The following is a 15,619-nucleotide window of genomic DNA, read 5'->3' as shown; positions in this document are numbered from 1 at the left end:
AAAAAATTGCGCTTTAGTTCTTTGCATGAAAATCAGTGGGGTTTAACAGCGCTTAACAGGGTTACCTACACTGACTCCCCAAAACTAGGTCTTAGGTTTAATGCTAATAATCGAGCCCAGAGGCCCAGGCCATCCTAGATGTGTGTGGGGGGGTGTGACTCCGTTTGCGAGTGCCCACAGAGAGGGCTCTGAGTGCCACCTCTGGCACCCGTGCCATAGGTTCGCCACCACTGTCCTACAGCAATAACAACCAGTTGTGAACTCTCTCTAGGGGCCAGCAGCAGCCTTGTACTCTAGGCAGCCTGCAAGGCTAATATTCAAGTGGACTTTGGTGGCCCAACCTGCTCTCCCCAACCCACTGTTTGTTTCAGGAAGCTACTAGCACCACACATAGTGCTTTGAATTGGCAAAGGACCTCACTTCCTACCCGACACCTGTTCCTTTGCTTGGGCAGGAATGCTTCTGTATCTCGTTACTCATGGTGCGTTGGTCTGTTCTTACATCGATTCAAAGGAGATCTTGCTAACTGAAACATGCAATTTAGCAAGATCATGAATATTCCAATAACTGGTAGAAATAGCTTGTAGAAATCTGTACAGTTTATCTGTGGCGACATTTTGGTGAATATGTTCCCCTCCCCATTTTTTTTAAACAGATATAACAGACATGCAAGAGAATGGACCCAGAAATATGCAATGTAAACTTTGAAGACTTTTTCATATATACCAGAGTACTGTAAATTCTAGGGTTTTTTCAAAATTAGAAGTACGTGGAGCACAGTTTACTGTTTCAGTGTACCATGAGGCCCTTTTTGATTTTCACCAGTATAAATGTGTTTCTGGAACAAGGAAATAACTACAAAAATTAACCTGAAGACTGTGATGAGAGTATTTATCCTTTTTGTATGCTTTGCAAAAGACATTTATTACTTTTTTTTTAAGATACTTGGACATCTGCATCTCCAGCCTACAAGAGTCACAATGCAGTTGTAGAGCAACCAAATTATTTTTGCTGAAAAACTAGGTGTTACATGAACTATTCTGTGTGTCTTTGAGATGTTGGTCCTGTAAGTCTGTCTGTATTTCATTCTTTGTTAGTTCATTGTATAATTTGTATTTTTTTTACTGTATAGACTATATTTTATTTACCATGTAAGTCAACTTACTTTAGACTTTCTGCACAGTATTGATGAAATAAAAGACATTTTCCTTCCCAAAGGAATACTCTGTAAACTGATAGACTTAAAACAAAACTTTGCACTCTAATTCTCAGTATGCCGATTATGGGGAAACACTTGGTTTTGATTCTGTTGCATACTTAATTTTATTGCAATGTGAACTAATTGCACTGCTCTGTAGAAAGAAATGTAACTAATTTTGTTCTGTTCACAGCTGACTTTTTTTTTATCCCAGGTGGGCAATATAATCTTTGACCTTTTAACAAATTGACTTGAAGCTTTTCCATACAAATAAAATGTGTTTTTTACTACTTGTCTTGGCTGTTCTTTAAGTCTTGCACATTCTTCACATGTGCTTGCTCTGAAAAGATCAAAATATTGCTAAATATATGAATGACTATTGGGAGAAGCAGGCCCATGTGTTTGAAATTGCTGCGAATTCTTGAATATGTTATGGAAGCTGTTACACAATTTTATGTGTGTGATTCATTGTGTTGTATTGTGTATGATCTGAGTTGTTGGATCTTGTACCCAATACAGAAAACTACTTTGACTAACAAAATTGTTAAGCCCCACACTTTGCTTAAATTAATAACTTATTAATTTTGCAGTGTCATTGAAGCTATTTCCCTCAACTGTGTAACAATATTTTGATCTCATACTTCTACACTCTTAAACTAATATTTTTAATCACACACACATACTTCTCCATGCATGTATGGAGAAAACAGCCTTCGGTTCTTTGAAAACGAGGATGCTTAAAAAAAGGTGTGTGTGGTCATGGAATACTACACCCTTGTGAAAAGCTTTTTAGTTTGTGGCTGCAGTAATTATTAAACACAGCTTGCTTGAATGGCAAGTTTGCCGTTGCAGACCCCATTTGACCCCTTCTGGAGAAGGGAATATAGTTATAGTGCTTTGCTATACCAAGGAACAACTTTTTTGTAAAAAAGCACATATATAACTGGAATGTGTAGAAGTGAGGCAAGCATCCCAGTGGCTATTTTTCTATTACTGGAATTTAAAGGAAAAAAATGTTTAAATGTTAAACGTCTTAGGTAGCTCTCATGGCCTAGGGAAAAAAAATCTGTACTGGTCACTTGTACATAAAGGTAATTGAGAGTTTAGGATTTTTTTTACCTCAATGTATACAATCAGCTCTTTAAGATGGAAGCTTTATGAAATAAGCACTGAAAAATATTGTTACATTTCTTCTGTGTCATTGCTTGCTGTGAAATACATCAGTCTGCAAAACAGCCAATAAGCTTTCCCGTGCAGTAAATGATGTTTCCACTATACTTGAAGTAAAAAAGGGATGCCATACCTTAGAAGGCAAAGCAATTAATCACATCTGTCATAAATACTTAACACTAACTGCTGACTGATGTCCCAGACTTCTTTTTAAATCCCTGCCTATCTTACGATATGTTTGTCCCAGAAGAATTTATAGTCCTTAATCCCCTGCAGAGGACTATGAAATTTGGCAGTTTGATTTTGCATGCCTGTTAAGCGAAAGAGCATTTAATCTTCTGCTTTTCTAATTATATGGAGGCTGGTTTGAAACTATTTAAATTGTTACTATGCTTTGAAGTATGCATCATACAAAAAGGAATTTACTTACCATAATGCAAAGTCTTCAGGCTGAGCAAAATAGGTGCAGATCAGCAAGACTTTTACTCTTCCTTCTTCACAGGGCTTTTTGAAAGGCAAGTGTGTTGAAGCCATACTCCCCTCGCCCCATGCATCAGTGTCATTGAAAACTAATTTGGAGAGTTTCATATGGAGCTAAAATAATCTTAATAAAATAGTACCATGAATTACTTCATTCTCTGGGCTTGTTTTGAAGTATGGCTTTCAATAACTAAGGGTGTTGAAATTCCCATTGAAACATTTTATATTCCCTGGTGAATGTCCTTCCTCTGCTATTTGAATAATTCCCTGTAAGGTTCTTTAGTTTTCATTATGTTTGCTCAGTCCTGGTGCTTCCATTATGGTGGCCTAAATGTTGTCTGTGCTTCAGTCCCTCTTACCAAATCCCACTTTATACTGTACACGGCCTTAGCAAAGGGCATTTACTGAGCCATCCCATTATTCTCTGTATATTCCACACATGGCACGATTGGCATGACTAAAGCAAAGGATCTCTGTATCACTGAACTTTTCAGAAGTGTAATCTTTAGTCATTCTAGTTAATGTTAAATAAGGCGTACTTTCTAGCGACTTCTGATGTGATATTTTTCTGCCTAAAGATGTCAGCTGAGGCTTGAATGAAAAATAAAGAGATTTGATTTGAAACCGGAATTTGTCTGTTTTATCCTTACGCGCTTCACTTTCAACTGACTCAGAGAAGGGACCAGTGGCACTCAATATGTATACAGCAGGTGCTTGTGCGTGTTGTCCTCTGCTTGCCTTGGCAAATCTGACTCCTTGGGGAGGCTTCTTGACTGCCAATGGAGCAACGAGTTTAGACTGCTGACGTAGAACATGATGCTCAGTAACAAGTTTTTAAAAATGTGGTGTATTCATTACATGGTGTCTTTGAGCTCTAATGACAGACATGTTGCCAACTCCTTTGTAGTAGGGAATCTCACATCTCCAGACGTTATCTCTCTCTCTCTCTCCCCTCCCCCCATTACATCTTCCAGGAGAAAAAACAGGCTAACAGTAGTTCATACATGTGATGAATGGAGCTGGTCTCTGACTCAGGAAAGCTCACGTTAGAATGAAATTTCTTAAAGTCTTGAAGGTTTCTTAATTTGGCCCCTGGTTAGCCACTGAGTGAACAAACTGCTGGGCCTTGGTCTGATCTAGCATGGATTGTCTTATGTTTGAAAGGGTGCTACTGGTGTGTTACTTTTTGTGCTACAGTGTGAGCTCAAAGTACATAATTCACAAACGCCATGTTGTTTTCTGACCTTCACTGTGTATAAACATTTAATGGCCAAATAAAGGGGTATACTTTGAAAAGCAATACTACTACTCAGCCATTTAAAAAAAACTAGTTTACTACTCTGAGGTTATCCGCAGCTGTGTCTAATAAGTTAACTCTTCTGTCAAACTCAGATTGGTTTTTGTAGGTTATTTATTTGTTTGTTTTATATCACACTTCTCCCCCCCACCAAGGTGGGGCTAGCTAAAAATATAGAAAATACATACCAATAAACACGATATATAATAATTAGATGCAGAATAATAAAACCAGATTATAAAAATCAATTTTGATCAAACTACTATAACAGTGGACTCTACAGCCAGTCCTAATAGTGCCGATAAATCATTAGTGAACCTGAATCTTTATGGCACACGATAGGTGTGAGAATGCCACCGGGTCTAAAAGGTGATGAAAATCAATATTTGGGGGAAATAAATTTATGACCAGCAGTGTGCAAGTTTCCTGTCTTGGTTACAGAGCCTTTAAAGTAAGGGTGTCCAACTGTGGCCCACCAGATGTTAATGAACTACAATTTCCATCAGTCCCTGCCAGCATGGCCAATTGACTTGAATGAAAAATACAATTAGCCATGCTGGCAGGGACTGATGGGAATCGTAGTCCATGAACATCTGGAGGGCTACAGTTGGACACCCCTGCTTTAAAAGCTTGTTCACCCAGGGACTCAGTCTTCCCTGGCTCTTGCTGCAATAGCTTCCTTCCCACCGACCCTCGCCCAGTGCGCATGCGTTAACGTTCTCACTTCCCTTTTGACCAAAGGCGAGGGAGGGAGGGCCAAGTGACGACATTAGGCTGTCTCCGCCCCCCGTCCGGGCGACAGCCCATCTCCTTTTTCCTTTCAAAGAGGAAACCTTGGCGCCTGTGACGAACACGCCGTCCTTTAACTTTTCCTCAAGAGGTCACAGTCTCAGTGCGACTGGCATGATCACCGCGCTTTCCAACTGAGTGATAAGGCCAGCCAATCCAAACATGTAGGAGTGGCAATTCGAGCCACATCCCTGCCACGCATATGGCGGCGGTGGAGAAAAAAATTTGAAACCGGAAGTCGAGACTTTATTTAACTGAGGGTTTCTCTGAACGCCAATCGGGTAGGAGGGCTGGGCGCATGTGCCAGTGTTTGGCGCCTTACCTGCCGTTGGAAGATTGCGTGCTTGGCCGCGCGTTGGTTGCCCCACAATGCTCCGCGCGTGCGGCGCGTGGTGGCGGCTGCTGTGAGGCGTGAGGAGGCAGAGAGGGTTGGGGTTGTTGTCAGAGTACCCGGGACGGTGCTATGGCGGCCTCGGTGCTCGCCCGTGTCCTGTCGACTATGGCCGGTCCGCGTTACATTCTCAGGTAAAAACGATCCCAACAACAAACTCACGCTGGGACATCCATTCCTCCTTCCTTATCCCTTCTCTGCCTACCCAAACCTAACCCTACCACCACCCCTTTGCCGGCCCCCGTCTCCTTATTTGTTCCGTAAAGGGGGTTTGTGTTTCTTGGGTGCGACTGAGGGGCTGTGACTAGCGAGCAACATGACTCGTGTAGACCAGGGGTCTGCAACCTGTGGCTCTCCAGATGCTCATGGACTACAATTGTAGTCCATGAACATCTGGAAAGCCGCAGGTTGCAGACCCCTGGTGCAGACAGAACCCCAGAGGTATAAATACGCAGGAGCCTTGTGGCAGCTTAAAAACTGAAGCAGTGGTGGTCTGTCTTGGAAAGACAATGTATAAATGGGGTAAGTCGTCATCAGTATCGTTATTGGCATAAAAGGGTTAAATGCTAAACTTTGAAAATCAGCTTAACTAAGGCCCATTCAGCGCAGCTTATTTATAACGAGTTGCATTAGTTATAAGTGAACTCGTTTTCCCTTTTTATAAATGGAAAATGAGTTCATTTATAAAGATTGCAAGTGCATAAATCCAGCCTCCGACACTGCTGGTGGAGACAGTGCTTAAAGCTACTCTCAGAGTGCAAGCCATTTATATGTAACTGTCAAAAACAGTATCTTGTGGGTATTATCTGTAAAAAAAAATTATCCTGCTGTTCCTCCATGTAATTCTCACAGCACAGCAACCTTGTGAGGGATGTTAAACAAAAAGAGAACAATTGACATGTTGAAGAATGTTGTCCCGAGGTTCACTGTGCGTCTATGTGTATCTCATTCTTGAATATTTCACACTCGAAGTTTGAGCATGTGCATTGTTGTTGTGCAGAGTATGGTGGAGCCTTGCTGTCCTGCAGCAGTCCAAGTATGATGCTGATACTGGTCTTCTTGCACAAGATATTTTTCTTGTTCTTCTTGCCTTCTGGTCTAGTGGTAAAAAAGTTAGCTGGACTGGGGAGATGTTCTGGTGCAAGATAAACTATTGGTGATCTCTTTGGGCAGATGCGGAATGTCTGAAATGGATTACTACAGTGGTTCTCAACCTTCCTAATGCCGCGACCGTTTAATACAGTTCCTCATGTTGTGGTGACCCCCAACCATAAAATTGGTATATATAAAATATAAAAAGACCGTTTTCTGATGGTCTTGGGCGACCCCTGTGAAAGGGTCGTTCGACCCCCAAAGGAGTCGCAACCCACAGGTTGAGAACCACTGGATTACTGGTTTTCTTTGGTTGAGCATACAGTAGAATTATAATGATGATTGTAATTATAATTATTTGAAAAGTAATTATGGTACTTCCAGAGAATTTCAGAGAATGCTGTTTTTGTCCTTTGTAATAAAGTGGTGTCCTTGTTTTAAAGTTTGTCAGACATTGATGTGTAAATATTTATAATTTTGCTTTTATTAAGATGTAGTAATACCTGTGTGGTGAAGTGGTTTTCAAAACATATTAGTTCAGTTAACCGTCCGAAGCAGCCTCTGACCGCCTACATACGCTTTTATAAAGACCAGCAACCGATTTATAAGAAACAAAATCCAGGTAAGCAAGTTACTAAAATAAGTAACTCACATAAAATCAGAGTGATTTGTTGATTGTTAAAAGCTATTTAAAACTTCTAGGCTCTTTTTTCATGCATCACGTTTTGCTAGGATTCTCTCAGGCCTTTGCTTCAGCTGTGTTTTGTGAAATAATTCTAATTGTTCTTGTTAAAGGCCTTAAATAGATGCAAAACAATAGAACAATGTGCTTTGATAATATCTTAGAAAAATCCTACATTTACGCTGTCAGAGGGTTACAGTATGTTGTCAAGACTAGTGGTTTTATCATCCATTCAGTGCAATCGGTATGCATGATATTGTATAGAGTAACATGCAAAAAGGAGGGTCTTTGTCCTGAGTTACATACAAAAAAATTCAGTAGGGGGAACTTTTAGAAATGAGGAAAAGAACAAAAAGAGTAGTTGTAGTTAGGCTTATGTAGGCTTTTTCAGTTATGGGTGAAATGTTGGTTCTAGTGTAATGGCTTAGAGAGGAAACCCTCTGCAGAAGTTCTAACCATAAAATCATATCAAAGGAGAATGAGCAGAGATATTTAAAGCGACATAAAACTTAATGCTGCTCAGCATAGCTAAATTCCCATTAAGAACTTATTTTTATTTCCTATGATGAGCTGGAAACATCTCTTTGAATTGAAAAAGAAGTAAATATTATATTTATCAAAATTTCAACTTTATTTTGAATTGTCTTTTTTCCCCCAAGTATTGTTTAATGAGGAAGATCTTACTGTTCCTCTACATGATTCATGAATTGCGTTTATGTGCATACTGAAATAACTTGCTTTGAGTAACTACCTGGAAAGAATACAGCTTAAGATTAAATTTGGCAGAACATTCACTTTTGCAGCTGAACCTTTTTTCTTTTTCAGATATAAGTGCTTTGGACATAACAAAACAGATAGCACATGCTTGGAGGGAGCTGCCATCATCTGACAAACAAGTGAGCATCTCTTCTAGATTATTGTCCTTGTGTGAACGACAATTTAACTGTACTTCCACTAATAATATCACTTCTCTGCTTTGGAAAAGAAAAATTCTTTTTAAAAAAAAAAGAAAATTCATGCTTTATGCATTTTATTTATTATTTATTAATTTCATTGGACTTCATAGACCGCCTCATCCCCGGAGGGCTCTAGGCGGTTCACAACATAGACAATATAACAACCAATAAAATCCTAAAAACATTAAGATCAATATGCAGCATAACAACCCATCTTAGCGGCATCCAGTCTTAAGGCTGGGAGGGACAGGCAGTGCCAGATGGAACTGATGACACTGTGGAGGGCCTCACAAGGGGGCAGCTGATCCACGGCCAGCCTCCCCAAAAGCCCGGTGGAACAGCTCGGTCTTACAGGCCCTGCGGAACTCACCAAGATCCCACAGGGCCCGGACTGCTGGAGGAAGAGCGTTTCACCAGGCAGGGGCCAGGGCTGTAAAGGCCCTGGCCCGGGTAGAGGCTAGCCGCATCATCGAAATTTTGTATTTCCTGACATGGTCCAGCCATTAATTTAAAGCCCTAATTAATTGTATGTATGGAAGTAAATTTTGTTACAGGGTTGATGATAAAATGATATTCTTAACACCCGTTACTGATACTCTCTCTCTCCCCGCCCCCTCAAATGAATCATGGTTATTTGTATTTTTAGTCTTATGAAGCAGCTGCAAAACTTGAAAGTCAGACTTACAAAGTACAGATGGCCAAATACAAAGCCCAATTAACTCCTGCCCAGGAAGAAGCTTTGAAAGAAGAAAAGAGAAAGAAAGTGGCAAAAAGAAGAGCAATAAGGAGAAAAAGGGTTAGTATTAAAAATGTAAACTCTTCATTATTACAATGAATGAAACATACTTCTATTAAGTTTTGTACTAGGGCAATGACTGCGAACCTTTTCAAGACCGAGTGCTCAAATTTCAACCCCAAACCCACTTATTTACTGCAAAGTGCCAACACGGCAATTTAACCTGAGTACTGAGGTTTTAGTTTTGAAAAAAGGTTGGCTCTGAGGCATGCATTACTTGGGAGTAAGCTTGGTGGTAGTCGGTGGCTTTGCTTTGAAGCAACCATGCAACTTTTCCAATGGGTGAATCACGACCCTAGGAGGGTTTACTCAGAAGCAAGCCCCATTGTCAGCAACCGAGCTTACTCTCAGGTAAAGGATCGCACTTTAGTTCTTTGCATGAAAATCAGTGGGGTTTAACAGCGTCTAACAGGGTTACCTACACTGCTAAGACCCAAAACTAGGTCTTAGGTTTAATGCTAATAATAGAGCCCAGTGGCCCAGGCCAGCCTAGATATGGGGGGGGGGCCCTCTGCGCGTGTCCACAGAGAGGGCTCTGAATGCCACCTCTGGCGCCTGTGCCATAGGTTCGCTACCTAGGGTTTCAGTATCTGAATACAAAACAAAATCTGGCATCAGTTACAGAATATGCATGGCCTATCTGTTATATCCAACTTTTAAAATGAAAATAACCTGTTTGGTTGCTGTTTTAGTATATTGAAGGGGAAAGCAACATATTACATATGAATATAGCAGTCTGACACCCAGTATATATTTTCAGCCTTGGTGTTAGGATTAAAATATAAATCATATTGAGGGGATCAACTCTAAGCTGTTATGTTTTAGGAGCTGTAAAGTCTTATCGAGCTGGATGTAAACCTCTTTTTCTAGAGGAGTACGGGGTATCCCGCAGCAGAGCGAGGCAACAATTTTCACTGGTTCTCTCTTCCCATTTTAGACCTTTACTCTCCCTGCCCTGTCTCCTGGCCCCAAAGCACATCATTTTGGGAATGGGAGGCAGAAAAGTTCTGTTAATGCAGTGCAGCTTAATATTCTTTGGATCTAACCCTTAATGTCTAAAATAGTTCATACACCAATGGCAGATTAGAAATGGTGTTTGTTGGAAGTAATATAATAATGTAATTCTGTCCAGAATTACTCCAGAGTAAGCCCATTAAAGACCATGTACTCAGACTGGATTAGCTGTTTGGTTAACCTTTGTACTGGATTGTACTGTTAACCCTTGTACTGGATTAATAATCTTAGATCTCTGTGTGGGATCTTTCAAGCTGGAAGTGGCAGTTGGTATTGCTAGATTAACATGGGTGCAAATTTTCAGCATTTGTGCTTATACGTACTTTGTTACCTTGTCTTTAGGCAGTGGTGTTGTACAAATGGCAGAGGCTGATGGGAATTCTAGTCCATGAACATCTGGAGGGACAGGGTTGGACACCACGTCCTTAAGGGATGAGCAGAAAGAATGTATTATGATAGTTGTAAATGATTCCCTGTGCATTGCAGTCTTAACAGTACTATATAATTACTGCCCTGCACACAAAAATAGCGATCGGTCTCTAATTTAGCTAGTTTTAAAGTGAACTTTTAGGAATGTTTCAAATGGACTTGATGTTTTAGTGAGACGTTTCCTGAGAAAGCAGTATAACTGAAAATAGCAGGCCAAGGTGCAAAACACTGTGTACGGTTTTCTTCACATATGGGGGCAGGGGGTGCAGTATCCCTCTCCTGGTGGCAGTTCCTCATACTTCCATACTTGCAGAATCCTTTAATATTGATCTGAACAATGTAAATGTTTGAAAGTGTCAGAAATGCCAAGTTATCATTGCAGACAGTCTTTCTTATTAGAAGGTTTCATGGAGTGTGTGAAAAAAGAGCAGAGCGAAGGAATGTAATGCAGTCACCATTATTAGTAGAGATGTATGCTGCTTTGATTGACTCTTGATGTAGAAAACTAAACATAAACACAAAAGCCACCCCAGGTCAGGGAACAGCATCTATGAGACAGTAGGAGCTGCCACCAAAAGTAATAGTCACCCTTTGACCAGTGTCACCATCAAATGAGAGAGTTACTTACTGCTCTTCTTTTTTTTAAAGCAATTAACAGTGCTTGGGAAACCTAAAAGACCTCGTACTGCCTTCAATATTTTTGTGTCTGAACACTTCCAAGAGGCTAAAGGAGTCTCTGTTCAGGTAAGTGAGCAGAGCATTTGTTTTAATAACAGATTATATTCATGTTGAAAATAAAAATGAAACTTATCTATTTTTATAGCATAGTTTTAAGGTACTGGGAACCTCTGGGCTTTCCCAGTAGAAAACGCTGCAGCCTGAAATCGCTTGATACTACAGCCCAGGCTTTCCTGCTGTTGAATGGCTTGCAAATATAGGTCTTCTCCTGTTTTAGCCAGCATCTCTGCAAATCCAAATGCCAAAAGTGAGCTTAGCTTAACAACTTATTTGGCGACAGGAAATAGTGATTTGCCATTTCTTTTAAATGCATCTTTGGAACTAGAAGGTCTGGAAAGTAACCTTTTTAAATTGCACGGGCCTTGTAACTCCCTTTCTTTTATTTAGATGAAGATGTGGAATGGTCAGCAATTTGTTAAAAACATTCTGTCCCTTTGTCATTCAAAAACTAGCCAAAATTGATCTTTGAATGCTTCTAAATAGTGCTCAGGCTTGGACTTTGGCAGATTTCTTGAAGAAGAAGCTTCATAATGAAGAAATGGTCAGCACAAAACCCTCTCTCCATCTGCTTGCTGTTTGTGATTGCCTCCCAAATGATGCCGTGCATCATAGAGTTTGCACGTAAGGGTGGATATGGTTCGCCTGTCTTCCTTCCTGCAATAGCCCAAGACCTTTAAAAGGCCAACCCCAGTAGTATAATACCTGCATAGACAAAAAAAAATGTGGGCCAGGGTACCAAGTAGAATGGATTGCATTAATAGGAGGAAGGAGAAACCAATTTTTCTGGTTCCTCATGGCAGCTTTATGGTGGTCATGTGGGGTTTTATCCGTGCGAGTCCTCCAACATCCGGTATTATAACTTTTGAGATGTTTGGGTTGCTTGGGGTTGGGGATGAGGATTGTGTCATGGTTGTTTTTGTGCACGTACTCCATTGATCCCAAAGCCTTATCAATGAGATGGCATCCTTATATGATATTGGTTATATGTAACCTGAAGAGCCGCTTGGCATAGTGGTTAAGTGCTTGCACTGCCGCTCACACGGTCAGGAGTTTGAGCCTCCTGTGGGTCAGATATCCTGGGAGCTAGCTCATGGTCAACTCAGCCATCCATCCATTCCTTGGTCAGTAAATTAGTACCTAGCTCATAGCTAGGGGGGAAAGAATAGCCGGGGAAAGCAATGGCAAACTACCCCACAAAAGAGGCTTGCCTATGAAATCACTGCTCACAGTGGTACCCCAGGGTCGGACACGACTGAAGGGGAAACTTTAACTTTTTAACTTGACAGTCTCATTATACATGTTGTGTATCTTGAATGAAAAATATAAAGCAAAGTAGGTATGGGTAGGGCATGTTTCTTCCATTGATCTTCATATGTTTTTGCATATTTTTTCTCTGTTGTAGGGAAAGATGAAAAATCTATTTGAAGAATGGCAAAAATTGGGACCATCTCTAAAACAGGTATGGGCATAGAACTGTTTTTGTGGTCTAGTCATCGGAGATGCCATGCTTAGTTTTGTAGCTGAAGTTATCTTGCAGCAGTAACTGATATAAAACTCAGATTCATGCAAAAGTGTTTGAATATGATTGAGCTGGTCAAAAATTGTGTGTGTGGGGATAGTAGTTTTGCAAATCCCTCCTGTTTCTTACAAAGTATTTCCTCCCTTATGATTATTTTACAGGCTCCATATTAGCTTTTTGCATCTAGCCACAGATTTTGTTCATTTCTGTAGGCCTCGGCAATGCTAATAGTTTTCTAGATGTTCACTTCAGTTTCTTGAAGTTGAACAATTGAAGAGACATTTGGTTCCTCAAATCTTCTAAAATAAAAGGATTTGCCTTGTCAAAAATGCTGGCATCCAAACCAACAGTGACTATTCCACTCCTGCCAAAATTTGAGCCCTATAGAATGCTAATTCATAAGGCTTATGGAGTTTTTGTCAGTAAGAAATTCTCCTCCTCATATGTGGGCAAAGCCCACCACTCACAAATGGGAAGGTGAGATACAATCTCATCTCTTGTATTGAAGCTGTGGTTAACTACTGTTGAGGACATTATTATGATGCTTTCCCAGGTTTTTTTAAAATGTGGTTGAGGGATTGAAACATAAAATGACTTGTGGTAAGTGCCATCAAGTGACAGCTGACTCATGGTGACCCGGTAGTGTTCAAGGCAAGAGATCTTCAGAGATGGTTTGTCATTGCCTGCCTCCATGTGGGCTGAGATAGTCATTGTGACTGACTCAAGGTCACCCAGCAGGCTTCATGTGGAAGAGTGGGAAATCAAACCCAGTTCTCCAGGTTAGAGTCTGCCATTCTTGATCAGAGTAATTAAGGTACCAACATTTGCATTTGTGTTGAGAGATTCAGCTGGTGCAGTTCATTTGTATTAAGGTTTTCCACTTCAACAAGAAAAGAAAAAGGATTCACCTCAGGTTTTCCTTTGCATGCATGTTAAAATGCATTCACTGATTGATTTCAACATTTTTGAGAAAAACTAAATACCTTAATTAAGTTTGGCAAAAAAAATTTCAAATGCCTTTGTTTTAGTATTTTTGGGTGAGCAGGCTCTAAAAAGTCTAAATACCTTGACTGTGTTCCTGAAGACATTATGAGAACTTGTATTACCACATAACTTTAAGTTATGCACCTTAACAACTGTACCTGAAGAGGCATACACTTATATGTAGGAAAAATATGCATGTTTGCATTACATGGCAAATACCAGGGGTTCACCCAAGCAGTTTCTGAAGGTTGCTGAATGTGCAACATAAATATTTCCTTCGTGTGTGGAGAGTACCAAGATATTTCAAAAAATCCTGTAGTTCTGTGAGGTAAATACCTCAGGTTTTGGTAAAATGTTCCTACAGTTTCTGTTAAACTTCTGTTCATACTATCAGCTCCTCCTTGAGAAAACTTACTGAGTGTTATTTCCTAGACATATCATCAGCTTGCTGAAGATGATAAGATCCGGTATGAAAATGAAATGAAGTTATGGGAGGAGCATATGGTGGAAATTGGCCGTGAAGATCTTGTACGCCATAAAAATAGAAGGAAAATGTCAAAAGAAAAGAAAACTCCAAGAAAAACTACTTCAGAAAGGGAGGCTACAACTTCAAAAAAGCCATTGGGAAGCAAAAGGGCTTCACCAGCACACAGTGTGAAAAAATCTGAAGAATAAAATGTTAAGTAAATTATGTTGCGTCCCTCTGAAGTGCAGTCATTACTGCATTCTGAAATTATGCTTGGCTGGAAAGGAGTTGAGATGAGATTGTGTGAGAAAAAGAAACTTGAAATGACTAGGTTTTAAATTTCTGGAAACTGTCCATTAGGGTAAATCAAGCTGTGAGAATTAAAACAAAGACCGATCATGAGAGAAGAGATGCTTATTTCGATGTGTAAATAAGTATTCTTTTACAAATTAAAACTTATATGTATAAAATCACCATCTTTCTGCTTATTAGAAGTGCTTTGATTGTGGGCTGCAAAGGTATGCAGCATGTAAATAATGCATAGTCACGGGAGAAAGCATGTATATTTGCTAATTTCAGTCTTGTAATTAACAATTACTGAATCAAAATTTTGAATTGTTTTTTCATCTACATTTTTGTATGTATGTACCAGCAATGCATATTATTTATATTGCATAGTACAAATTAAAATGTCGTGACTTTTATTCAGCTTTCTTCATTATTTTATCCAAGTCTGAAGACAGACTTTTTTCATGTTGGGTCTTTTAAAATAGAAAATGCATTTCAGTTTTCTGATGCAATACAGTTTGAAAACAAGGATGTGCAGTGGAGTGAGAATCCCATTCTCCAACCTACCCCCACCTTACTGTAGCTCCACTTTCTATGCAAGTTGTAACTATATAAAAACTAAACATCAAGGTTTTGTTTGGCCATCAAGTCATAGCTGACTTAAAGCAACACCGTTGGTTTTCAAGGTCAGATCCCTTTCGGGGGTCGTTTGCCATTGTCTGTCTCTGTGTGGGCTGAAATAGTTCTGAGAGAAACTGACTGGCCCGAGTTTACCCAGCAGGCTTCATGTGAAGAAGTTGGGGAATCAAACCCGGTTCCCTTGATTAGAGTTATATTCATTCTGTGCAGTTTGTAAGGGCTTAAACTACAGAATCTGGGTTATTGTTGAGCATCATCAGCATACTGATTGCACAGCAGGTTCCTGTAGCCTAAAAATCTTACAAACTTGAACACTAGCAGCAAGAAAGAACCAGGAAGACCTTTTTTGCAATGGCTACCCTATGAATAGACTCAATCAAGAACACTTCTGCAAATTCTGCTAGGCCTTGTCATGTCACTGATATGTCACTATAAATCTCCTTTAAATAAGTCACTTCCTCTCATCTCACTTTTGGTAACGTGCATTTTCTAAATTTCAGATCAATGTATCTCTTAATAATTTGTTCTGTGCTTTCATGGACAAAAGTCTGAAATGCAAAAATGGGCTGAAATTGAAAGGAGGATATTTGAATGGGAGGTTGGGGTTAGTCTAAAATGTGCATTTTGCCCAGCTTACTGTTCTTTGTGGTCAAACTGTAGTTTCCTAATAAATGCCAGTAGCAATGTATAC

General features: G+C 39.9%; 2 protein-coding genes across 2 annotated transcripts in view; both read left to right on the top strand.

Moving 5' to 3' along the window:
• Positions 1–3,472, top strand: part of UBE2D1 (ubiquitin conjugating enzyme E2 D1) — a 34,507-nt gene extending 31,035 nt beyond the window's left edge. The window contains exon 7 of the mRNA XM_048505595.1: positions 656–3,472. Coding sequence (XP_048361552.1) covers positions 656–701 — 46 coding nt within the window. The 3' untranslated portion in view covers positions 702–3,472. The remainder of the gene's footprint in view (positions 1–655) is intronic.
• Positions 3,473–5,050: 1,578 nt separating this feature from the next.
• TFAM (transcription factor A, mitochondrial) lies at positions 5,051–14,705 on the top strand. Its single transcript, XM_048506476.1, has 7 exons — positions 5,051–5,459; positions 6,909–7,039; positions 7,925–7,995; positions 8,702–8,851; positions 10,943–11,038; positions 12,435–12,491; positions 13,968–14,705. The coding sequence occupies exons 1-7, from the start codon at positions 5,398–5,400 to the stop codon at positions 14,208–14,210; spliced, it is 810 nt and encodes a 269-aa protein (XP_048362433.1). The 5' UTR covers positions 5,051–5,397; the 3' UTR covers positions 14,211–14,705.
• The last annotated feature ends 914 nt before the right edge of the window (positions 14,706–15,619 follow it).

The sequence above is a fragment of the Sphaerodactylus townsendi genome, linkage group LG08 (assembly GCF_021028975.2).
Source record: "Sphaerodactylus townsendi isolate TG3544 linkage group LG08, MPM_Stown_v2.3, whole genome shotgun sequence".
NCBI classification, from domain to species: domain Eukaryota; kingdom Metazoa; phylum Chordata; class Lepidosauria; order Squamata; family Sphaerodactylidae; genus Sphaerodactylus; species Sphaerodactylus townsendi.
The sequence above is the reverse complement of the archived record's forward strand: the minus strand, read 5'-3'. Positions and strand labels throughout refer to the sequence as shown.